This window comes from Schistocerca cancellata, chromosome 3 (assembly GCF_023864275.1).
Source record: "Schistocerca cancellata isolate TAMUIC-IGC-003103 chromosome 3, iqSchCanc2.1, whole genome shotgun sequence".
In the NCBI taxonomy this organism is placed as follows: domain Eukaryota; kingdom Metazoa; phylum Arthropoda; class Insecta; order Orthoptera; family Acrididae; genus Schistocerca; species Schistocerca cancellata.
In genome coordinates this window covers 443,060,595-443,085,605 of record NC_064628.1, presented here as the reverse complement: position 1 = coordinate 443,085,605, position 25,011 = coordinate 443,060,595, and the positions used below count along the sequence as shown (strand labels likewise).

The following is a 25,011-nucleotide window of genomic DNA, read 5'->3' as shown; positions in this document are numbered from 1 at the left end:
ACTGTCAAATACCAGCACTGCACTAATGCAATTAATGCCAAACTCCAGACTCGAGTCCTGGGCCGGCACAAATTTTCATTTGTTTCCAATAATTGTGTTGTTACGGTGGTACCGTATTCGCAGTTTAGACCTTAAATTGTCAGCAGTGTATCTTCCTTAGGACCTGCATGAATGTCCGGAGAAACGTTGGATCAAACATTGCAGGCACTGTCAAATACCAACACTGCACTAACGTTGTTCTGGACAGTTACTCCTAGATATTTTACTGTACATACTTATTCCAGCAATTTGTCATTCATAGAGTAGTTGTGCAGTAGTGGATTTCTATTGCTATGTATGCGCAATAGGTGGCAGTCATTTACGTGAAGCGTCAACTGCCAGAGCCTGATACATTCATCAGTCCTCTGCAGGTTACTCTGCAAATCGGTCTTCCGACGTTGCTAATTTCTTAATACAACCACATCATCTGCGAACAATCCTGTAAGGCTTCCGACTCTTCCTACCAGACCATTTATATACACTGTAAACAGTAAAGGTCCTGTCACATTTCCCTTGAATACTATGGAAATTTACATCTTTAGATTTTTTTCCTTTAAGAGCCAGGTGTTGTTGAGTTCTGTCTGCTAGGAAAGACTAAATCCAGCCGCAAATGTGGTCCGATACTCGGTAAGTGCGGCAGTGCGTGGCGGTGTCAAATGCCTCCCAGAAGTCAAAGTGCCATTTTAATCACTTGACGGGCTGGAAGTCCAATAACGTTTTGCTCAATGGTTCAAATGGTTCAAATGGCTCTGAGCACTATGGGACTCCGCTTCTGAGGTCATTAGTCCCCTAGAACTTAGAACTACTTAAACCTAACTAACCTAAGGACATCACACACATCCATGCCCGAGGCAGGATTCGAACCTGCGACCGTAGCGGTCGCGTGGTTCCAGACTGAAGCGCCTAGAACCGCTCGGCCACAACGGCCGGCAAAATAAGTCACTGGCCTCAAAACGGCTTCCTCACATAACATGTAAGTTATAACTCGAAAACAACTAGATACGAAACTTCTTTAGCCACCAATATGACGTTTCCCGTCGTTTTATTACAGAAAATCGTAACAGTAAAGATTCGTTCTCTAGTCATTCAATCTGCTGGTACTTAAAAAAAAATGGCTCTGAGCACTATGGGACTTAACTGCTGAGGTCATCAGTCCCCTAGAACTTAGAACTACTTAAACCTAACTAACCTAAAGACATCACACACATCCATGCCCGAGGCAGGATTCGAACCTGCGACCGTAGCGGTCTCGCGGTTCCAGACTGCAGCGCCTAGAACCGCACGGCCATTTCGGCCGGCTTTGCTCAATGTCACCGCCGCGAGACTCTATATTCATACATTCTCAGGACTGTCTGAAATACTGCGGAAATGTCTAGCTTTTTTAAAGACGTCATCCGGCTGAATAACCGAGAACACCATACACAGTTATTTGAGGCGACAATTACCACGGTGCCTATTAAAACACCGACGTGTAGACATCATTAGCGGGATCTGTGACGTCGGCATACGAGACGTGGCGCTCTACGATTTTTGTGACGTCACTTCTTGCTATTTCACGCTGAGGATCCATTTCGTCACTTGAACACAAAATAGGCTCTGTGATATTTGGGCAATGTACCACGTAAAGTAGAAGTAACAGGAAGCAAGAACGCTCCCAACGTCACAAGCAAGAGGCAAGATTCCTTACTATATTGGTCGTGTTCACTAGAGGTTCATGTTTGGTGGTTTGTATTTTATACATCGTACTCTATGAATATATGCTGTCTGAAAGTACCAGTGCCGGCCGGAGTGGCCGAGCGGTTCTAGGCGCTACAGTCAGGAACCGCGCGACCGCTACGGTAGCAGGTTCGAATCCTGTCTCGGGCATGGATGTGTGTGATGTCTTTAGGTTAGTTAGGTTTAAGTAGTTCTAAGTTCTAGGGGACTGATGACCTCAGCAGTTAAGTCCCATAGTGCTCAGAGCCATTTTTTTAAGTACCAGCAGATTGAATGACTAGAGAACGAATCTTTACTGTTACGATTTTCTGTAATAAAACGACGGGAAACGTCATATTGGTGGCTAAAGAAGTTTCGTATTTAGTTGTTTTCGAGTTATAACTTACATGTTATGTGAGGAAGCCGTTTTGAGGCAACGACGCGTTGAAAATTCGTGAAAACATGTCGTTCTTGTTAGGATTTGTTACACTTAAATGTCAGTTAATAATATTTCGGTGGTTATAGTCATTAGAAGACTGTAACCTACGTCAAAATTATAAGATAGGGTAGATGGTTGATGCGCCACTATGCGAATCTGACGGATTGTCTTTATAGGGTAGAGGGTTAGCGCTCTGCTATATACATGTCCTTTTTTTCCCTTCGTGTTTTCTAAAAGATTGTGGCACTTTTCTACGATGTTGATAGAAATGATTTCTGTAATATTTCATCTTAAGTAAATATAAGTTTGCTGTATACCAGAAGTGAGTTTGTTCGATTTGGTGAACTTAAAGGGTGAAAATTATTGAACTACATGAAAAAAAGTAAATTAGTTACCAATTACGGCGTGCACACACTTTAGTTAACATCTAAACGTCACTGCAGATATTCGGATTTAGATTATGACGTCTTCGATATGCCTTCCATCATTGGCGATGATATGGTGCAGACGAATAGCGAAATCCTGCACGACTCGCTTTAGCATCAGAACATCAATGCTGTCGATGACCTCCTGAATGGCTATTCTCAGCTCAGTAATAGTTTTGGGGTTGTTGCCGTACATCTTGTCTTTAATATAGCCCCACAGAAAGAAGTCGCATGTGTTCAGATCCGGGGAATATGGTGGCTAATCGAGGGCCATGCCAGTACACTTTGGGTACCCCAGGACCAGAATGCGGTCCCCAGAGTGCTCCCCCAGAACATCAGACACTCTCCTGCTCCGATAAGGTCTTGCATGAACAACATCTTGTCGAAATCAGGGTCACTTTGGATAATGGGGATGAAATCATCTTCCAAAGCCTTCACGCACCATTCGATAGTCACCGTGCCATCAAGGAATATTTCCATCAAGGAATAGCGCTCCGATTATTCCGTGACTGGACATTGCACACCACAAAGTTATCCATTGAGGGGAAGAGACTTCTCTATCGCGAAATGAGGATTCTCAGTCTCCCAAATGCGCCAATTTTGCTTATCGGCGAATCAATCCAAATGAAAGTAGGCTTCCTCGCTAAACCAAATCATACAATTCGCAATATGCCCCACGTCCAGCCGTACAGTTTGAAAGTCCTAACTCAAACCTTTGAGAAGTTATGAGGATTTTATTTCAGATAGTCCAGTAATTGTTGTCCTGTGTATAAGCTGATGTCCTTTCTGACTGGACGTATAACTTTCCTTTTTGTCTTGTTAGCCGGCCGCTGTGCTCCTAGAACAGGAGCTTCAGTCCGGAACCACGCGGCTGCAACCGTCGCAGGTTCGAATCCTGCCTCGGACTTGGATATGTGTGATGTCCTTAGGTTAGTTAGGTTTAAGTAGTTCTAAGTTCAAATGGTTCAAATGGCTCTGAGCACTATGGGACTTAACATCAGAGGTCATCAGTCCCCTAGAACTTAGAACTACTTAAACCTAACTAACCTAAGGACCTCACACACATCCATGCCCGAGGCAGGATTCGAAAGTGCGATCGTAGCGGTCGCGCGGTTCCAGACTGACGCGCCTAGAACCGCTTGGCCACACCGGCCGGCAATTCTAAGTCTAGGGGACTGATGACCTCAGATGTTAAGTCCCATAGTGCTCAGAACAATTTGAGCCATTTTTGTCTTGTTACAAGCCCACGCATATTGATGTTTTATTTTTGTATACTACAGACAGAACAACATGACCAACGCATAGTAAAGAAAGGAAATCTGCTTTTTAAAAGAGCTACGCGCTTTCATTTTTGCGAACAAACTGAATGGTTTACGAGCCAAATAAAGCCGATCACTGCCGCTGGAGATCGCTGAGAGCACAAAATCACGTTAACCAGATCGGTGCCGTGTGCCGACGGCGCTGCGTCTCATGACGTTGGATATGCCGTCTGCGTGCACGTCAGCGTTAGTTGCGTCGTGCCACGTGCCGCCGGCTCTACCTTGCCTTTCTGAGCAGTTGCTGATCATTTTGGAAAGAAACAGAAAAACTTTCATATGACAAGGGTTGGGGTAGGGAGTCTGGACGCGTGAGCTGCGCGGTCCCGGCGTGGTGGCCGCTAATTCGGCATGAAAAGCTCTGGCCCGACTGGTCGCGGGATAATGGGCCAGCTCGTGTCACACTGATGGATGCGAAGGGCGCGTGGCTGCCGGCGGCGCCGACGCCGTGCGCTATGTAGGCCACGGCGCGCCACGCGCTCGCTTCTTATCGGAGCGCCACAATGCCGCTGCCCCGCTGTTTATGGTTTAATATTGGATTACGCGTCTCCGTGGCAGCCGAGGGGTGGGCGGTTCCCGCGCCGATAATGGCCGCCCCGTCTGAAGAATGGAACTGCAGGATGGACGGGCGGGTGGTTGTACCGACGTGCGGCCGGCGCCGATCTTTTGTTCTGGTAGCCAGTGTTTGCGCAGCTGCATGGTTGGTTGGGCAGTGGGAGGGACCGATGGGAGGGGGAGTAGTGTGCGGTGGGGTGCTTGGGATGGGACGACGGGGGGGGGGGGGGGGGCACGCGCCGTGGCTCTGTGATTACTGTCTACTCTCGCGGCTGGTGGTAATGACAGATGAGGGATGCTCCCGGTAATGCACATTTGGATAGGCGCGCTCCACAATCTTGCTTTACTGAAGCTGGTAGCGCGCGTGTAGATCGTTAACTGCGGTCCATTCAGAATGGGGAAATTAATCGCTGAGTCAGCTCCGACCAGCACAGTAGTTCGATCGACATCGGCGAGCCACCAATTACTTTGAAAAAAGTTTTGTGAGGCAGGACCGGTGAACGTGTGTTTAAGTACTCCGTAACTCCCGTTGTTTGGAATTTCGTCATGAAATTATGCCTCAGAAACTGACAAGTGTTTATTTGTAGCGAAAGCGCGTTTTAGATCATTTTTCTTATTTCAGTTTTTCTCGAAGAAAACAGCGGAGTGGAGGGCCTCTGTCTTTCACACCATGAATCTGTTGCTGTAGTAACTACACAGAAATAATACCATTGGCCACTGTGATTTTTCTGACTTGTACTGTCTTCCCAATTCTTTTTCCTGTGATGAGTAGCTGTGAGAAGTAGCTTGTTTTACTGCGAAGTGCCCATAAACTGGGGTAGCTTTTAGGCTGAAACTGCATCTAAGGGTAGCTGTACAATTTAATTACTGTATAAATGAGACTGCCACCTAATCCCACCATCAAACAACCATCCTGGTTCCTTATTAGCCACGAAAAATATAGTGGATGTTTGTTTTGAAGTAAATCGCTTTTCTGTTTGTCTGCCATCAAGTCAATGCTTGCCGCGCGGGGTAGCCGAGTGGTCTGAGGCTTCCGGACAGCTGCCCCCGTCGGAGGTTCGAGTCCTCCCTCGTGCATGTGTGTGTGTGTGTGTGTGTGTGTGTGTGTGTGTTTGTCCATAGTGTAAGTTAGTTTAAGTAGTGCGTAAACTTAGGGACCGATGACCTCAGCAGTTTGGTCCCAAAAGACCTTACCACAAATTTCCAAATTTTCCAAACTCAAGGCTATGCTACTTACAATATATATGTCACAGATGTTTGTCAGATATTTAGAGTGAGTGCACAAAATAATGCACAGTTAATTTATGCAGCTATGTTACCATATGGGTTTGTTATTCACATACTACGAAATTATTTCAGTAAATATGTTATTTTGGTACAGGAGAAGAGGAAGGAGTTTAGAGCTAAGCGTCTCTACGAGAAAATCGTATTCAGACGGAGAAGAGATACAGTTTGGCGAAGGAGTGGTGAAAGAAATCATCATCTCGGCAATCGCCATGATCGGTTCTCGGAAACTATGGATAACATAAATCTGATTTACCGGACGAAAATTTGCGCTATATATCACCGGAAATATGTCCAGTGTGTTAACCACAGTGCTTTGTCGGTGAAGAGAAGAAGAAATCTTAAACCAATTAGCAGCAAGGACTGGACTCGCAAGCTGCTCTGTAAAACCAACAGATCTAACCGTCCAACACAGGTATGAATGAAAGCCAAAACATGCAATGGACTTCGAATAGTAGCAAGTACGGCGAGATCGCTAGTCACGAAATAGCAAAACAATTTCGTCATTCACCGTGACACTTACATAGGCTGCCCATCATTGGCTCAGACACTGACTACACTCTTGATTGGGAAACCAACTCTCTGTCCCTTCCCTTATGTAGATTTCTGATTTATGAAGGTTTACACACTCTTCATTCATATAGGACGCAGATTTTAATGACATGTCTGCCTCAGTTTTGGATTTCAACTTTGCGCTGTGTAGTCGTTGCCTGACGCGATAAAAATAATATTTATACTAAACTAACGAACCCTGCAATACTTTGCAATTGTTAAATATGTGAGGGAATTGGATATACGTCCTGACCATCTTATTCCTCCCGCTCTCTGCCTCCTCTTCTCTCCTCTCTCTGTTTATCTCCTCCTCCACCCACTCTCCCTGTGTATCTTCTCATCACCCCACCTTTCTCCACCTCGTTCTCCCTGTTGTCTGTGTCAATCTCCACTACGACGTTGTGGTGCCATGATCCCATCTCAAAAATGAGTTTCCTCCAGGCCTGCAAAATAGTTGTTAACTCCGGCTATCAATTCTTCGTTGAAGTGAATCTTACCAAGAAAAATTTTCAGTTTTGGAAAGAGATGGAAGCCTGACGGAGGCATATCATGTGAATAAGGTGGGTGTAGCAACAATTCATACCTTAGTTCGTGTAATTTTGCCAAGGCGACGGCACATGTGTGTGGGCGCACATTGTCTTGATGGAAGATGACTTTCTTCCTTACTAAACCTGGCCTTTTTTCGCGTAACTTTTGTTGCAATCTGTTCAGGAGGTTATTATAGTATTCTCCAATAATTGTTTGCCCAGTCGGGAGATAATCTACAAACAGGATCCCCTTCGCATTCCAGAACACTGATGCCATGACCTTTCCCACCGAAGGAATTGTCTTTGTTTTTTTTGGTGGCGGAGAATCAGCATGCTCCTATTGCTTTGACTGTTGTTTTGTCTCTGAGGTATAGTATTGCACCAAGTTTCATCCGTGGTCAAAAGCCGGCGCAAAGAATCTTATTCATTTCTCATAAAACATTGTTCCGATATGTCCATTCTCAAGCGTTTTTGATCCAGAGTCACGGCACCCATCTTCCAGATAATTTTTTTCATTTCTAATTCTTCAGTTAAAATGTGATAAACTCTTTCAGATGACATCTGGCAGTCGCAAGCAATTTCATGCACTTTCAGTCGGCGATCCTCCATGACCATTTTGTACACTTTTGCAATTATTTCTGAAGTAGTGACATATCTTGGCCGATCACTGCGCGCATCATCATCTAAGTTCTTCTGACGACATTTAAATTCATTTGTCCACTTGGCAACAGCGGAATATGAAGGAGCAGTATCCCCCAGTGTATTCTGGAAATCGGCATGAATGTCCTTTGCTTTCATACCCTTCTTTACGAAGTACATGATCACTGCTCGAATCTCGTTCTTTTTTCCATCTTCGCAAATCACTACGCGGTAACAACAACAGAGCCACGTCACCGCCACAGCTCCATTCCTAGAGCGTTGACGTGGCACTTGTCTACAGGCAACAGTCCAATGAATATCACGCCAACAATTCGTTGCGCTAGCGCTGACCTCTCGTGGCGATTCCGAGAACTTTTCAAACCACCCTCGTATGTGGAGCAAAACTTTGTCTAACGGTTTAAATGCCCTGCTATCGTAGTTAATAATGACTGCGAGAAGGAAAACGAAATCGGATATTTGCACAGCACATCATAGGGCAGCATTTTCTTTCTCACAGTTGGTCTTAACAGAAAACTTGTACATTGATGTTTGAAAAATATACTGCAGAGTCTGTGTCCATCCGAAGGTTTACTAGACTATCAAGTAAAAATTTGAAGCAAATCGGTCAAGAACGTTTCGAGATTTTGGTAGCAACGTTACTCCTTCAGTTAAGTATTCTTCGCGGTTTTTGGTGAAAACGTTAAACAACGCCTTGTTTTTATATAGTAGCATAGATTACACCTACCACCACTTGATACTAAAGGTTTTTCCACAGCATAAAATACTGAAGCAGTTGACTAGTTAATAACTAGCGAGAAGGAGTGCAAAAATGTATTAAAAGTTGTAAAGCAAATAAAGGTTAAAGCGATGTGTTTAAAAGAAGTCGGTGTTGCAAGCCCGGGACTAGGTTATTTGCGTGATGATAGGTAGAGTATAGATTCCTTCGTACCGGCACTAGGAGGGGGAAACTGACGAGCACAGCGCGCCGGCAGCCTTGTACTTGGGCGAAGAATCCTCGGCACTCATATGATAGCAGGCTGATTGGACTGGGACCTCCTTGACGGCCTTGAACGAGGAAAACTCCTCGACCCTGTCTCTGATCAAACCTGGGACTTCCAGCAGCCACGAACAGCGATTTAAGACAACGTAATGTTATCAGACCAATTAACTTCAAAAATTTGTCTGTTGCCTTAGTGTGTAAGTGCTGATGCCATGTTTTCTTCTGCTACTAGTCACAGCATTTCTTCATCACTTAATTTAATTAATGCCACGCGGTTCGAGCGTTTACTGTTCATTATCAGCGATTTTATTGTGCGCTTTAAAAGTATTTGCAAAAATAGTCTAAATTTAATTATTCGAAAATTTACAAGCTCTGTCCTGACCCAATCGCTTCTTGTGAGAAATTAGGACATGGTGGAGGTGGGAGGCACAGCGTGAGAAAGTGACGCCCACGTTTGTTTTTGTGTTTGTGGTCCTCCTTATGTTCAGGTACGTTTCGTTTATTGGGAAAATGTGAGTTATGCATTACAAGCATATTTTATGTTGAAAAAATACATCATTATAACAGCAAGAACAGTGAAGTCATTTTCTGGCTTCTCCCCCTCTTCCCCTTGCCCTCTCCCCTCCCTTGACGCCGGCCGCGGTGGCCATGCGGTTCTAGGCGCTCAGTCCGGAACCACGCGACTGCTACGGTCGCAGGTTCGAATCCTGCCTCGGGCATGGATGTGTGTGATGTCCTTAGGTTAGTTAGGTTTAAGTGGTTCTAAGTTCTAGGGGACTGATGACCTCAGATGTTAAGTCCCATAGTGCTCAGAGCCATTTGAGCCTCCCTTGACATGCCTCATTTTCTCACAAGAAGTGACTGCATCATTATTTTATTATATTACACATAGTTTTTAAAATATCAAATAACTAATTTTACCCAAGTAACTTCTGTTTTCCTTTATATGCCAAAAAAAAAAAAAACCGATGGTGAGAAAAACAAACTAGAAGAACGTTGAAATGTATTAAATGAGTAAAGAATATTGCTGTTAGGAGAACAAAACAAAGAATCTCATTAGATAAGTGGGACTGAAGAGCTTGTTGACAACCAATAGGATTAAATTACATATTTTTGTAGAGCCACAGAAACTCGAATCACACAAGGAATATGATACAGCTGATAGGAACAAAGATATGACTCAGAGAACACCAAAGAAGCAAACTGCCAGTCAACATGTAACACCGCTGACTCAACTGTCAATATAGCTGTCACGAAACATCATTATCAAATAAACTTTCATAACAGTTACTTAAACGACTAATAAGAAAATAATATCTACTATTACTCCAAGAGCATCAAAGAAGAAAACTTACAAAGTAGTTTAGTAGCAACTGAGATATCGATGTCTTATGGAAATAGAGACCACACTGTTGTACGCAGCAAACGAAAATTCTGTAATAGATAATTGTGTACTTAAAAATTTTAAATATTATACAAAACTATGTCTTTTCACAGATACCGCAATCATACCGAAATAGGCCTACTGTAATAAACAATATATACTCAAACACAGCAGTGTCTTTGTTCTCACAACATAATGTAATAACGTTCTTATATTACACATGCGGCGCAGTGGGACAGATGAGTACAAATATTACAGCAATTTAAGACAGTGTAATATCATTAATTCATATAACTTCAACGATCTCCAGTAGATGACAGAGACTGAAGCAAATATCGATGTCGTGTTCTTTCGCTTGTATGTAATGGAACTAGCTTAGCACCCGCTGCTTCACACTTTTTGTTTTTATTTAATCCAATTTTTATGTTATTCACAAATTGCGACACCTTCTAAGCTTTCCACACCAATTAAGACCAAATAAGCATGGTCTTTTCTGAATTTACTCCTGACCAAAAAGTGATTCTAGTGGCTGGAGTCCAAAGCGTTTGTGAATCATGCCTTTTGCGTTCTTGTGGAGATATTTCCATAGCAACTTTCATCCCCTAATAAATATTTGTTTTTATCTAATCGAGAAGCAAAATAACAATTTTCATATATTTAGCGTTAAATTTTTTTAACGTTGCTTTAAAAAAATTAGTTAAATTAGTTCCTTAAAAATTTTCCTCCCCTGTTGAACTCCATTAGGGGTTGAATTTCCAGAAACACAATTTTTTTAAATTTCTAATCGAGAAGTCAAATACCAATTTCATAAATGTAGCCTTTAAGATCCTTTAGTGGCTTTTTACTAGTTATTATTTTCAAAAAACTTTCACCCCCTATTTTACCCCCTTAGCTTTTGAATTTCCAAAACTGCTGACACACGTATTTGTTTATTTTCTGACTGAGAAACTAAATACCAGTTTTCGGAGATCTTGCTTCAATATTCGCTTAACAGCAATGTACTTTCAAAAGGCCTTTCATTCCCTATTTCGCCCCGTTAGGAGCGGAATTTCGGACAATCCCTTCTTAAACGATGCCTACAGTATAAGACCCACACCCTCTCCCAACTTCAAGTTTCTATCAACAGCGGTTTGGACTGGGTGATGGTGAGTCATTTACTAAGTCTGACCATGCCACACCCCCTTCGGGGCTGAATTTCCAAAAAAACAGTGAAATGTGTATGTTTTATTTCTAACAGAGAAGCCAAATACAAAGATTCGTAGATTTAGCTTCAAAAATGGTTTAACTGTGAATATTTCCATAAGAACTTTCATTCCCCTTCCCACCCCCATAGTGGTTCAATTTCTAAAAACAATGAAGAAAATATTTATTTTATTTCTGAGCACTCAAATTTATTCATAGATTTTGGTTTAAAAATGGTTTCATACTAAAATATATTTTTAAAAACCTCATCTCCTGTTTCACCGCCTTAGGGGTTCAATTTCCAAAAGCACTGAAACGCCTGTCTTTATATTTGTAGCCGAGAAGTCGAATACCAATGTTCACAGTTGTAACTTTAAAATTACTATAGTAATTCTTTGAACGTTTTACCCTCTATTTAACCCCCACAGGGATTGAATTCCGAAAAAAAAGTGACATGCGTATGTTTTATTTCTGACAGAGAAGCCAAATACAAATTTTCATTGATTTAGCTTTAAAAATGTTTGCACAGTGAAATACGTCCATAAAAACTTTCATTCCCTGTTTCACCTCCATAGGAATGGAATTTCCAGAAACAGTGAAACACGTAACTTTCTTATTTCCGACAAGTCAAATTTCAATTTTCATCAAAATAGTTTTGAAAATGCTCCAATAAAAGTCTTATCCCATATTTCACCCCCTAGGACGCTCAGTTTCCAAAACCATTGAAACATTTATTGTTTTATTTGTAACTGAGAAGTCAGATACCAGTGTCCGTATATGTAGCTTTAAAAATACTTCAGCAGTTCTTTACTAAATACATATTCTCAAAAAAATGCTTTCCTCCACTGTTTCACCCTCATAAGGCTCAATTTCCACAGCTGATGAAACACGTATTTCTTTTTATTTCTGATCGAGAAACCAAATACCATTTTTCGCAGGACTAGCTTCAAAATTGCCCTAATAGTGGCATTTCCTATTTCCTATTCCTATTTCACCACCTGAGAGTTGCAATTTCGAAAACTCCCTTCTTAAACGACTCTTACAGTATAAGATTCACATCTTCTCCAAATTTCAAGTTTCTATTTTTAGCAGTTTGGGCTGCGCGATGCTCAGTCAGTCAGTAAATCAGGGCATTAGCTTTTGTATGTAGAGATGGCAGTTTTCGCAGCATTTTATTTACAACTAATGAATAATTTACAACGGAGTGCGTCGTTCCTTGGTCGCAGGTTCTGCGTGGGCGACCGCTTCTACCTGTGCGAGAACAAGATCCTGTGCGAGTACGACTACGAGGAGCGGCTCGTCTTCGCCAACATGGCGTACAACCCGTCCAGCCTGGCGCACATCAAGCGGCAGACCAGCCACTTGCCGGTGAGTTACCCAAGTACCGAGCCTCTACACTCTCACTGACGAAACAATTATTATTTTTGGCTGGGACAATGGACAGCATATTCGCAGAACTAAATTAAGATAGTCCCAGTCTCCCAGTCCAACCGATGTTTTCGACAGGTTTCAGATTGTAAATGTGTTCCTAGATGTTCTCAATTGGGATTCCCGTCTGCTGTGCTATCAGCCTGCTGAGATGCCTGTGTGAAATGAACGAAGTTCTATAACAGCCCACCTTGCTCTCACGAATGGGAGAAATTGCTTACAGGGTCAGTCAATGATAGATCTCCACGATAATTTTAATAAAAAAGCTTCTTACGAAACATCTCTTGCAACAAGGAATACCGTGTTAATTATGAGCATTATTTGCGTACATTTTTTCTCTTTTACACATAATAAATTGGATGTGATATTTCACGCATTAGAAGATGATTAATACGGGCTGACAGTCTGTCATCATTTACTTTTGCTGCTGTGTCTACACCTTCATGAGACTCGTGGATAACATATCATACATAAAATTACATTTTGTTGATTAGTAACGTACGCTTGTCCAACACAATTTTCAACTTGCCATATCAGTAAGGAATGAGAGGTGTTTGGAAGGTAAAACCCAGCATCGAGGGGAAACTTTGCTGAAAGGATCACAACCAATAGTTTCACTTACCTTCACTGCGTGAGACACTGTGGACACTTCTGTTATTTAAACCAAAAGATAGTTGCAGTCTGTGGAGACCTATGTACCCCACTTCAAAATCTGTGAAAAAGAAAAAAAGAAGAGGGATTAATGACCCGACCCGTTGACAACGAAGTCATTAGAGCCGGTCCCGTCTCTCCTTGTTTAGATGTTTGACACTCTGATTGCTTCTAGTCATCTGTAATGATTGATACCACTTCTTGGCATCTCTTTCGGTACCATTTAAGTGTTCCCTTTCTGTTTTGTTCCGGAAGTAACCAGCTCATTGTCACTAGGGACGAAAGAAAATTAACTTACATTTTTTCTAGCCTTTGTTGCTGTCTGACAAAGATATTATATTCGTTTCAGACGCCAGTAATACAGAGAATGAAAAATAAAATAAATATTACCTGATAAAAACACTGTATGAGTAATCTGGAAAGATTAATTTTCGCAGTCCGTTCTTACTTCCACCTGTTGTTTCCGAAAGCAGACGGGGTGGTAAATGAACAATTAGATATTCCGTTAGTGGAGATTTTTATATACCTTTTATGTGAAGAAGAAATGTGGCTGTCGTTGACGTTAAAGGAAATCCATCAGAAATAAAAGGACAGTTTCATAAGCTGACTGGTGAGTCATAGTCTTTGGTTACACCTATGGGATCCCCTGATGTGAATTCTTTCAGCCGATTCTTATCTGTTGTAACTCTTGACCTGGAATTATTAACACTAGTCAACAAATTTAATTTTTTCTGGAGCTGGTTTGTAAATGGGTGGATTTACCTTAATTTGGGGTGCTGCATTCAGAGATAAAAATCAGCTTTTCTCCGTTTTCATAGATACACAGCAGAATTAAAACCAACACTGGCGAGTACTGAGCTACACTAGAAGACTGGACGTCAATTTTGAAATAAGTGCTACGTACACACATGTTACTGCGCTGATTATATGTGCTCACATTCATCACCAGTTTACAACTTGTTTGAGGTTCAACAGTTATACCTTGTTTCAGCTTTGTTTCGCTCACTTTCGTGAACTTTTCTTTCAAGCGATTGAATGTCTGACCACCTTTATTCATAGCTTTTACAAAGATTTTCACGGACCTCTACTTGAGATGAAGATGAGGCAATGTGTTTATTGTTCTCAACCAATGGACTGTTTCTCAGATTTTTCTTTCCAGATATGTATGGTTGCCTTATAGGCCACTCCTTGACTATACATTGGTACTTGATGTTCCGGCTGTCGCATAGCCACAGAAAACAGCTTATTTTTTTAATCCACCCTGTGGCTAGTACGTTACATACAGGAATAGGCGACTCTTCATTTCGAGCTACCGGAAAATTCACTGAAGACACATTTGGATTCTTTATTTTATATCTACTTTGGCTTCAAATACCCTGTAATATTTCTTAGGCAGAACTAACAGTCTCAGAAGTGGTGTTCAATCTCTTATCACACCTCTGGAACAACTAATGTCAGCATTGGGTGTTTTCCTTTCAACGATTTGGCTGATGTGGTAGTACTGGTTATGCAGGCCTTATCAGGTGCTAAAATTTTATCTTGATCACTAACAGGATGACCGAAATATAGTTGATATGCCTTCTTACTAAATCAGTGGACAGACATTCAAACCAAAGAACGGTAAACAGCGAAATACGGAAAATAAACAATAAAAAATCAAAACTCTTATATACTTAAAACTCTTTTACGCTAGAACATTTCGAAAGGCAGAGTCGGATTATACAAATCAAAATACGTACCAGATGATATACCACATTTCAGATGAGAAATGGTTTTGCGACTGAGGCGTTCTCTGGAACTTGATTGTATTATGCTAGATCAAGATACTGAGCATCAAGCGTTTCAAAGAGTATTTTTTGTATTTCGAACTATCGTACACAGACTAAATTTCAGTAATCCTAAAAAAATATTCTGGTTTCAGAACATACGGCATAATAGTGCAATATTTAAGAATTACTGACTGCTTTGGATTTCACTTAAGTCGCTGTTTCAGAGAACGCCTCAGTTAGTTAATGGAATACAAATATTCTTCGCCAAAAATATACACAATGTGTTGTGTGTAATATCTACGATTATACCGTGAGGCATTTAGCTACCTGCTCTGTTATTTCAGCGTCCAGCATTCTCAAACGCGTTGTTTTTCTGAAGAGTGGGTGACGGACAGTGCCTCCAAACACAGTTTCATGAGCTGATACCATACTTACCTCCTTGATACGGCCCATCTTTTTTTGTCTGAATTCATCTGAACGATATCTCTCCACGCAACTCCTGCACTGCGAAGGAGATCCGTCAAAGGCGTTGACAGACGATTGATGTATGTGAGCGCAATGTTGGCAATGTATGTTTACCCTTGTCTGTTCATATTTACGTTTATAAAACGTAAACACTGTGAAATATGTTGTTTGCTCACCACGGTTGGTAGATATCAAATCCCTAAGGCCAATAAACTGCCGGGCGAACAGCAGCGCGTTTTTCCGAAAGTCCGAAACACCATCCATTTTCACCAGCTGCCTGTGTACGCCGTGCTGTTGCTTTTCTATGGTCATCTAATAGCTACGATTCCTCCAGCTCTTTTCCTTTATCCCCCATTTCCAGGAATTTGAGATTACTATTTACAGCTTAAACTTTTTTTATGTGAACACAAAATAAGCAGTCTTGCATATGCGGATGACTTAGTTGTGATGGCAGATTCGATTGAAAGTTTGCAAAGTAATATTTCAGAGCTAGATCAGAAATGTAAGGACTATGGTATGAAGATTAGCATCCCCAAACGAAAGTAATGTCAGTGGGAAAGAAATATAAACGGATTGAGTGCTAAATAGGAGGAACAAAGTTAGAACAGGTAGACGGTTTCACGTACTTAGGATGCATATTCTCACAGGATGGCAACATAGTGAAAGAACTGGAAGCGAGGTGTAGCAAAGCTAATGCAGTGAGCGCTCAGCTACGATCTACTCTCTTCTGCAAGAAGGAAGTCAGTACCAAGACTAAGTTATCTGTGCACCGTTCAATCTTTCGACCAACTTTGTTGTATGGGAGCGAAAGCTGGGTGGATTCAGGTTACCTTATCAACAAGGTTGAGGTTACGGATATGAAAGTAGCTAGGATGATTGCAGGTACTAGTAGAGGGGAACAATGGCAGGAGGGTGTCCACAACGAGGCAATCAAAGAAAAACTGGGAATGAACTCTATAGATGTAGCAGTCAGGGCGAACAGGCTTAGATGGTGGGGTCATGTTATACGCATGGGAGAAGCAAGGTTACACAAGAGACTCATGGATTCAGCAGTAGAGGGTAGGAGGAGTCGGGGCAGACCGAGGAGAAGGTACCTGGATTCGGTTAAGAATGATTTTGAAGTAATAGGTTTAACATCAGAAGAGGCACCAATGTTAGCACTGAATAGGGGATAATGGAGGAACTGTATAAGGGGGGCTATGGTCCAGACTGAACGCTGAAAGGCATAATCAGTCTTAAATGATGATGATGGATGATGATGACTTTTTAATTCATGAGAGAACACTGACTATATCCTTTTGTTTACTTCAGTATTTGTATGTTTTCCTTGTATTACCGATGTCGTGGATGACCTTCATACATTATACGCAGGGATTGGAGAAAAGTATGGCAACACCAAAACCACAACACATTACCGTGTATCATACGGTGTAGGAAAACGGTTGCCTTTCAAAATAGCTTCGTCACGGAATGCTCAGAATGGATACAACAGGTCCTGTATGGTTCTCAAAGAAATCTTTTACCACCCTTTCTGCAACATAGTGGCAAGTTCCGTTAACGATGATGGGAGGTGCAAGGCGATCACGCACCCTTCTCTCCAACATAGACCAAAAGCCACAATGATATTGAGATCTGGTGACTATGGTGGCCAGTGAAAGTACGACATTTCATCCCCGTGCTGACAAATCCGCTCCTGGCGATGCGAGCTTTGTGAAGAGGGCCTTGCATCACTATTGGGGAACCAACATTGTAGCAAGGGACGAGCCTGATCAACCAAATAATCCTTGGCAGTAATGTAACTTTGAAGAGTTGCCATGGGCCGCATAGAATACGTAGAATAACACTCCATGGCTGCCCAAATCGTCACCTATCTCTCCCCTCCCCCCCCCCCCCCCACCCGCACACGTCTCACTTTAGGAGCGCAAACTCTGCCAGAAGCTGGAAACACTGTGTAAAACAAGACTCATCCAACCAAATGACTTTCTTCCATTGTTCCGTGGTCCAGGTTTCATGGCTTCGGCACCAAGTTTTATTGTTACGGGAATTTGATAAGTGGTTTCGAAATTCCAACACGCCCTGCAGTTCCCTGCTTATGGCGCTCCCATCGTGTTGTTTTGTTGCTGGCGGAGTTCGCGAGTGCGACATTCTTTATAGTAGTTACTTCAGCGGCTTTTTTGGTCATCATCGTTTTCAGTGACCGTTCGTCATGCTCAAAACCCACTTTCGTTCGGGTTGTGACTTAGCGGATGATGATTAACTTTTCCTGTATGCGGTGTAAATATTCGGTACGGTGCCTCTTGCAGCAGCAAATACTTCGCCTATCACGATTACGAAAGCACGAACAATTTGCCCACGCACTAACTCACTTAGCTCCGACATAATGCACATACAGCTTTACCGAACACTGTGCTGACTAAGCCTGACATTTGCAAACTATTGAGAATACTACTCAGTCTCGTGTTGAAATACAACAGTGTAACCTGCAGGATCGGGTAGTATCTGCATTTATGTTCAGGCACGTATTTCTCGCGGTGTCTCCTTGTTTTGTCCAACTCCTTGCTTGTGTAGTTAACTTCAACGAAGTAGTCCTTAATAAATACGTACAATTCATGTCTTCCTGAATGAAATGCTTTAGGCAGCGAGAAGCTGGGAGTGGTTCGGCGCTAGGTTCCAAAAATATAATATTCGTACCATAATTGACAATTTATATATAAAGAAGAACTGTTAATATTTTAGTATTTCCTTAGCATATCTGTACTAAGTCTGACAGACTTAAATAGAAACTAGCAAAAGAACAAAACATGAAACTTTTTACTTTTTTACTTCTTAAACTTCCGAATGCAACTGAGCCTTCTTAAACTGCTGAGTGCGACTGAACCTACAGTCTCTTTACTTGTTTCATTATTACAACACTGACCTACAGAATTTTCCCTGATAAATATAACTCAAACTTATCCTATTCATTTATGACCCACAATATACAAACGCAACGCAATCTGACGGCAAATAATTAAGCAATTAATTAGAAAGAATCCTAACAATAACCTATGCTTTTTATAACCTCACAGAAAATCTTCATAACACGAACTACAGCAATAACAGCAAGTACCAACTACAGCATGCTAAATAAAAGGATTCTGACTACTATAGGTTCTAATTACTAATAGGCATGTAGTTAGTGAGGGTAAGATTTTGTTGAAGAGCAAACAATGTATTTATCGGATTTTACCTTAACCATGTGACATCCAGTTCCAAAAATTATATCATTGTCAATTATTCCACTTCCCAATCGTTAGCAGATACATCCATAATCATTTTGAGATTCAGTTCCAGCCAACACTTGCATATCCCTATCCCTGACGCACACACGTTCAAACCGCCCGCTCGCACTTTTTTTTTTTATTGGACTTGTAGTCCGGGGTGATATCACCGGTCTATTGCGGTCTAACTGTGTTGGTGAGGCGGTAAATTTCCACAGGGCAGTGACTGCGTCACTGCAATTCACTTTGGAGGTGTGGCGGTGGGACTTGTAGTCCCGTACCACCCTCTGACGGTGATAGTACTACATGAGTCAGGCAGAAAATTTTGCCTAACGTGGACAAGTGAAGGTGTGGCGGTGGGACTTGTAGTCCCGTACCGTGGGATGAGGCCGCTCGCACTAACGCTGCTAACCTCCTTCACTGCTAACTACCAAATTCTAACTGCGAGTCCGACCAGCCACAGAGTCTTTTACAAAGGGCGCACAGCGCTGTTAGAGATATTAATGCAGCCTATAGCGCTGCAAAGCACTGCCAACATACAAACACATAAACAGGCTACTTACACACAACTTTAGAATTAGGAAAGGAACTGTTTCACTTGGGTTAGCCAACCTCTGCGGTATTTCTGTTCCAACAGATTTAACAAGCACATGTTAACTAAAACGGAGAGAAAAACATTGCCATTAGCGAATATTACATACCAGTAAAAACAACACAAGTGGACGTTCAGTTATCAGCTCGTAACAGACAATGATCCACTATCAAAGCACACTGTAAAGCAAATTTCCAGTGATAAAAGATGTTCAAATAAAATTTAAAACAGAACTCCGAGCTGGCTTGAACGGCAAGCAAAACATTTAAGAGCTCGTATCGAAGCCAGTGTTAATAATACTCCAAAATCACAAACTAAGCTCGAACCAAATGAACGGGGATATTTGTAACATGGTCTAACAGACACTATTAGCAAGATACATGGCTTTAATTTCAAATTCCGCCAAAAAGTACATATAAGAAATTTGAAAAAAAAAACGCCCACACGACTTCAACTGAGATAGGAAACTGAATTTTTGTTATGCTGAGTACATGTTACTTATTCATAAATTATCAAGAGAGAACAAAGGCAACGAAAGGAAATAAACTGGATGTAAAGTCAAGTTTATCATTATAACTATCGATACACACCTCTTAACAACACTTGGTGTTAACTGAAGCCTGAAAATACCGCATAAGAACCCCAAGGTACAACAGAGAACAACAAACGGTTTAAGGTACCGTTTACACATTAAGATGCCCTCCAAACAAGTCCATATAGCTCAGCCAATCTACGCTGCCTAAAATTTCTGTAGATACAGCTCAGCAGACACAGTACGAAGGCCGTCTCCCACACGATTCAAGATTCGTATTTCGCAGCCCTGTAACTGACAGACTGGCAAAGAAGACTCGCGCAGAATTCTGATTAATTCCTTCAGTTGCTTGTAGCGTCCATGTCCCACATAACTGACAGAATCTGCTAATGGATAGCTAGCAAAAACTGAGACCTAGGTGATATGGAGGCAGTTGCTTAGCAACAAAGAAAGAGGCAAAGATCGCGCAGTCGATACCTTCAGATACATATCGAAATCACGCACGAGTCGCTGAACAGTTCTGCGATCGTTGTTGAGACCTTTTTCTTTAGCTCAGATAGTCGATTTCGCTAAAGGAATGAAAAAAAATTTTCGGTTGAGATGTAATGCTCTAACATTATAATGCATAGGTCAATCCAAAAGAAATTCAGAATTTTTTTCTTCATCTTTGCTATTCACGGAGGTCAGAAAAACGTCCTTACCACTTGTATTTAAATTTAGTTCAACCTATTTCCACAATTGGAGCTGTCGTAGCACTCCGTCCAGATGGTTGCTGCAAATGATAATCGTCTGGATTAGCGTGCTTTTCTAAAGTTCATATGTTGTGAGAAGAAGACAGTGACAAATATTCCCAAAAGTGTGACGAAGGTGTATATAGATGAGGCTGTTGATGGCAGAACAATTAATAGTCGGGCCATCAGATTATTTGGTGAAAGAGGGGACGCCAATACTCGTGACCTCCTGCGCAGTATGGAGTGCTCACATTGTACGACGTATTCACAGCCTTGCTTTGTCTGACAAACGCATAACAAAAAACGAACCGTCAAACCAAGCTGGAATAGGAGAAGAGTGTATGAGTGAAGTAATCAGACGATTGAAGTTGATAAAGGTGGGTCCCGAGGTGTTGACACAAAAGAATAAAATGCGGAAGACCGTTGTGCCGAACTTCTGAAATTGTACGAGAATTCTGCAGATGAGCACCTTGCAAGAATGACGACGAAAGATAGAACACTGTTGAATTAATTTGAATCGGAGACGGAAAGGCTGTCGATAGGATGGCATCATGCAAACTAGGCGAAGAAGAAGAAGAAGAAGAAAGCGCCTTCAACAGGGAAAGTGGTGGTTACTGTGTTTTTTGTTTCAGGAGGACTGTTATTTGTGGACATCATGCCACACGGAACCACCATCTGTTCTGACGCGTATATGGCAACCCTTAAAAAAACTTAACGTCGAATGCGTCACTTTCGATAACATCGGCAAAAATGCTACGTTTTGCTGTTGCCTGACAAAGCTTAGCGACATGCCAGCGAAGAAACCACCTAGGAGATCATAAAGCTTGGGTGGACAACACTGAAACACCCATCCTACAGCCCTGACCTGGCTCGGTAGACTGAAGGAATCCTTTGCGGAACGGGATTAGCAAATGATGGTTCCCTTGTGAAGTCTGCTAAACAGTTATTGAAACGTGTTCGTCCGAATTTCTAGCACGCAGGTATATAGGCCTTTTCTCCACGGTTACGTAAAGCAGTGTAAAGGGACGGAGATTATGCGAAAAAATTTACTTTTGCCTCTCAAGAACGTAACAGCATACTATGAGCGTTGGAACTTAAATAGTGGCAACTATTTATTCACAACCGATACAAAAGAGTTACATGTTTGCACCTGTTATTGTCATTCAAAGTAGTCACCAGCGCTGTGTCGTAACCGTTGCCAACGATGTGGAAGGCGTAGTATACCGTTAGCAGAGCCTCTTCTGTTGATGGTGCGAATGGAGCGATTTGCTGCCTGTCGAATCTCTGGAACAGTTCTGAAGCGAATGCCACGAAGTGATTCCTTCATCTTCAGAATCAAATCAAAGTCACAAGGACTTAATTCCTGGGAGTATGGTGGGTGGTACAGTACTTCCCAGTCCCATCGACCGAACAGAGCAGCCACAGCTTGCAGCTTGCGCTGTATGCGCCCGCGCCTTGTCGTGCAAAATGATGGGTGGGTTGTGCAGAAAGTGTCGCCACTTCTTTCGCAAAGCTGGTCACAGGTGATGCTCCAAAAACGAACACTAATACTGTGCACTGACGGTCTGCCGCGGAGGAACGTAATGCGTTAGGATAACACCATCACAGTCCCACACGTGATTCCCCATAACTTTCACTATACTGGGGCTCGGACGCACTTTCGACTTTCGCGGCGACCCGTAATGACGCAATTGGTTGGACTGGCGTTTCAGTTTTGGCTTCGTGGCATTCGCATCAGAATTGTTCCAGAGATCTGACAAGCAGTAGATCGCTCCATTCGCACCATCAACAGAACAGGCTCTGCTAACGATATACTACGCGTTCCACATCGTTGGCAACGGGTTCTACACAACGCTGGTGACTAATTTGAAGGACAGTAACAGGTACAAACATGTAACTCTTTTGCATCGGTTGTGGATAAATAGTTGCCACTATTTAAGTTCCAACCCTCGTATAAAGAGATCAGAGTGGTGGAAAATAAATTGGATGTTTAAAATACATGCTGCATTTTCTTTAGAGTGGTCTTCATAGGTGAAAAGACATGAAATAACAGAGTGTCAACGTCTGTAGGGAACTCGTACTGCTGAGCTACAAGTTCCCCTCTCTGCCAACGGCGGCAATACTGCGGGGACATACGTGTTGCCACCACAAAGGTCTCCCTGTTGATGATGTTGCCTCTTCAAGAGCCTGCTTAGTTGTGCTCTGGGGCAGTTGATTCTTTCTACCGAGAAAAATCTTCATTGATACCGCGATTCGAAACCATGTACTCAGAATATCTTCTCATAGACAGAGTCTTTCAAATACACTCATGTAAAAATCGACAAAGCTTGGCAACGTTTCAACTCAGTTGCGCTTTACTACGAATGTTTCTCTGTACAAGCCCGAGAATGCATTTAGAATTCGAAAGATTATTTACAGTGATTTTTCTTAAATTTATGTGAAGTTAGTTTCAACTTTATGAATTTTATGCTACAGGAGCGGGCATTGCGTTCAACCTTACTAATTTAGTCATAATTTGTTGATGTTTCACAATCATTTTGCACGTTTCTTAGTATAAAACAGAGTAGTCTACAATAACTCATCCAAATATATCTCCCAACTTTGAACTTCCTATATTAGAAATACTAATCAGACCTTTGATTCTTCGACAGTAAAACACTTACAGCTCCTCCTCATACAAATATTTGTGAAATGTTCTTTTGTATTCCTAATACACTTGGGACAATCTGACCTTAACGTCAGAGCTCCTACACTTTTCAAGAATAAACCAGTGGGTTGTCTTTTGCTAAAATGAACGTTTACTGGGCTCCAGTATACCCAACCATATATTTCGAAAGTGTTTAAATCTGTTATGTTCGGCTCTATGTGAATCATTGTGGCCCACGACCATGATGTAATCGAGGGCAGAAAGGGGGTCCGCATCGTTCGTAACATCATCTGTCTTTATCAGTGCAGATCTGAATTTCAGATAACAGTGCAGCCATTAGTGCTATAAATACAAATAATACAAGAATCAGACGCAGAGACTGCCTATTGTTGAAAAGCCATGCCATAGTTATAAACGGTTCCAGTTCAATAATAACGTACGGTTATAGGTAGTAATGTAGAGGCAACGTAATTATAACAACACACAATCCAATATAGCTCAGGCATGGACAAGTATAGTCCAACAGATACTGCTGTTTACAGACGCATACAGCTTACCTCGGTTTGTGTCGTATTGGATAGCCAGAACCCTCCATTTATTGGCCATATCTAAAGGATTAGGTTAAAAACAAGAACTACATAAAATATAATGAATTCAAATAACAATAATAATAAAATACAGTTTCGTCGTTAGGCGTATAAATTCGAGAACCATTAAAAGTTTTACATTACACTAAACCCCTTATCGTGGAGTGTATCGGAATATTAAAAACTTTTGTTTCAATAAAACACTGAACCATGATTAACAAATTACTTGTACTTTTTGTTATATAGTGTTCAACATCAATGTAAAACACCCATATTTCTTGAAACTAGTTTATAAACATCTACAAACAATTAAATGTCTGTCGTCCATGTGGTGCAGCTAAGGCACAAAGTTCAAAATTTCTTCATATACTCTCTTCAGACAAGTGAAGTGGCGACTGTGGTTTAGATTTTGACTACAGAATTAAGTAAAGAATAGTTAATTATAATTTTTACACCAGTTTGTTAATCGTTGTTCAGTTTTTTACGGAAACAAAGTGTTTAATATTCCAATATCCTTCACAACTGAGCCAATGTAATGTATCACTTGTAAGGATTTTTGAATTTATATGCTTAAATAAATTGTATTTTACTATAAGTTTTATTCGAATTCACTGTATTTTCATGTATTTTTTTATCTTAAAACAATCTTTTACACATGGGCAATAAAACAGTATGACATAAACAGAGGTTAGCTGTACAGATCAGTAAACTGCAGCCTCGATTGGACTAATGCTTGTACATGCGTAAGTTATATTAGCACATGTGTTGTTATAATTACTTTGAGTCTACATGAATACTTACAACGGTATGTAATTAAGGAATTGGATCTGTGTATAACTATAACACGGCTTTTGATCAGTATGCTGTTTCTGAGTATGATTCCTGTATTATTTTTATTTATAACACTGATGATTGTTGTACTGGTAGCTGAAATCTAGATCTGCCTTAAGAAAGAAAAATGTTATTACGACCGATACTGCCCTTCTTTTAGTCTGGGACTTGGATCTATGTTGTGATTCGTGGAGTTTCGCAAGGAGAATCAGTCTGTGGGTGCAGACAGGCCAGTGGAAATAAACACGAGAAATACATAAATAGATCTCACTACAATATCTCAATGAAATGACAATATCTCAATGAAATGACAACAATATCTTTCTATAATTGCCAAAAGGAAGCTTTCGAATAAGAATAAGTGAAAAATATATTACACGATAAGTTTCATTCGTGTCCCGTTTCTTTACAGAAAATATTTTTGACGTAATTTAGTAGAGATGTTGTGAGAAACTTCACTCACTAAAGTACCTTAAAATGA

General features: G+C 41.4%; 1 protein-coding gene across 2 annotated transcripts in view; it reads left to right on the top strand.

Annotated features, from left to right (window-relative positions):
• LOC126175199 (LIM domain only protein 3-like) overlaps positions 1 to 25,011 on the top strand; it is a 348,240-nt gene that overhangs the window by 316,553 nt on the left and 6,676 nt on the right. For both annotated transcript variants that reach the window (XM_049921798.1, XM_049921799.1), the window contains exon 5: positions 12,264 to 12,405. In XM_049921798.1, coding sequence (XP_049777755.1) covers positions 12,264 to 12,405 — 142 coding nt within the window. The remainder of the gene's footprint in view (positions 1 to 12,263; positions 12,406 to 25,011) is intronic.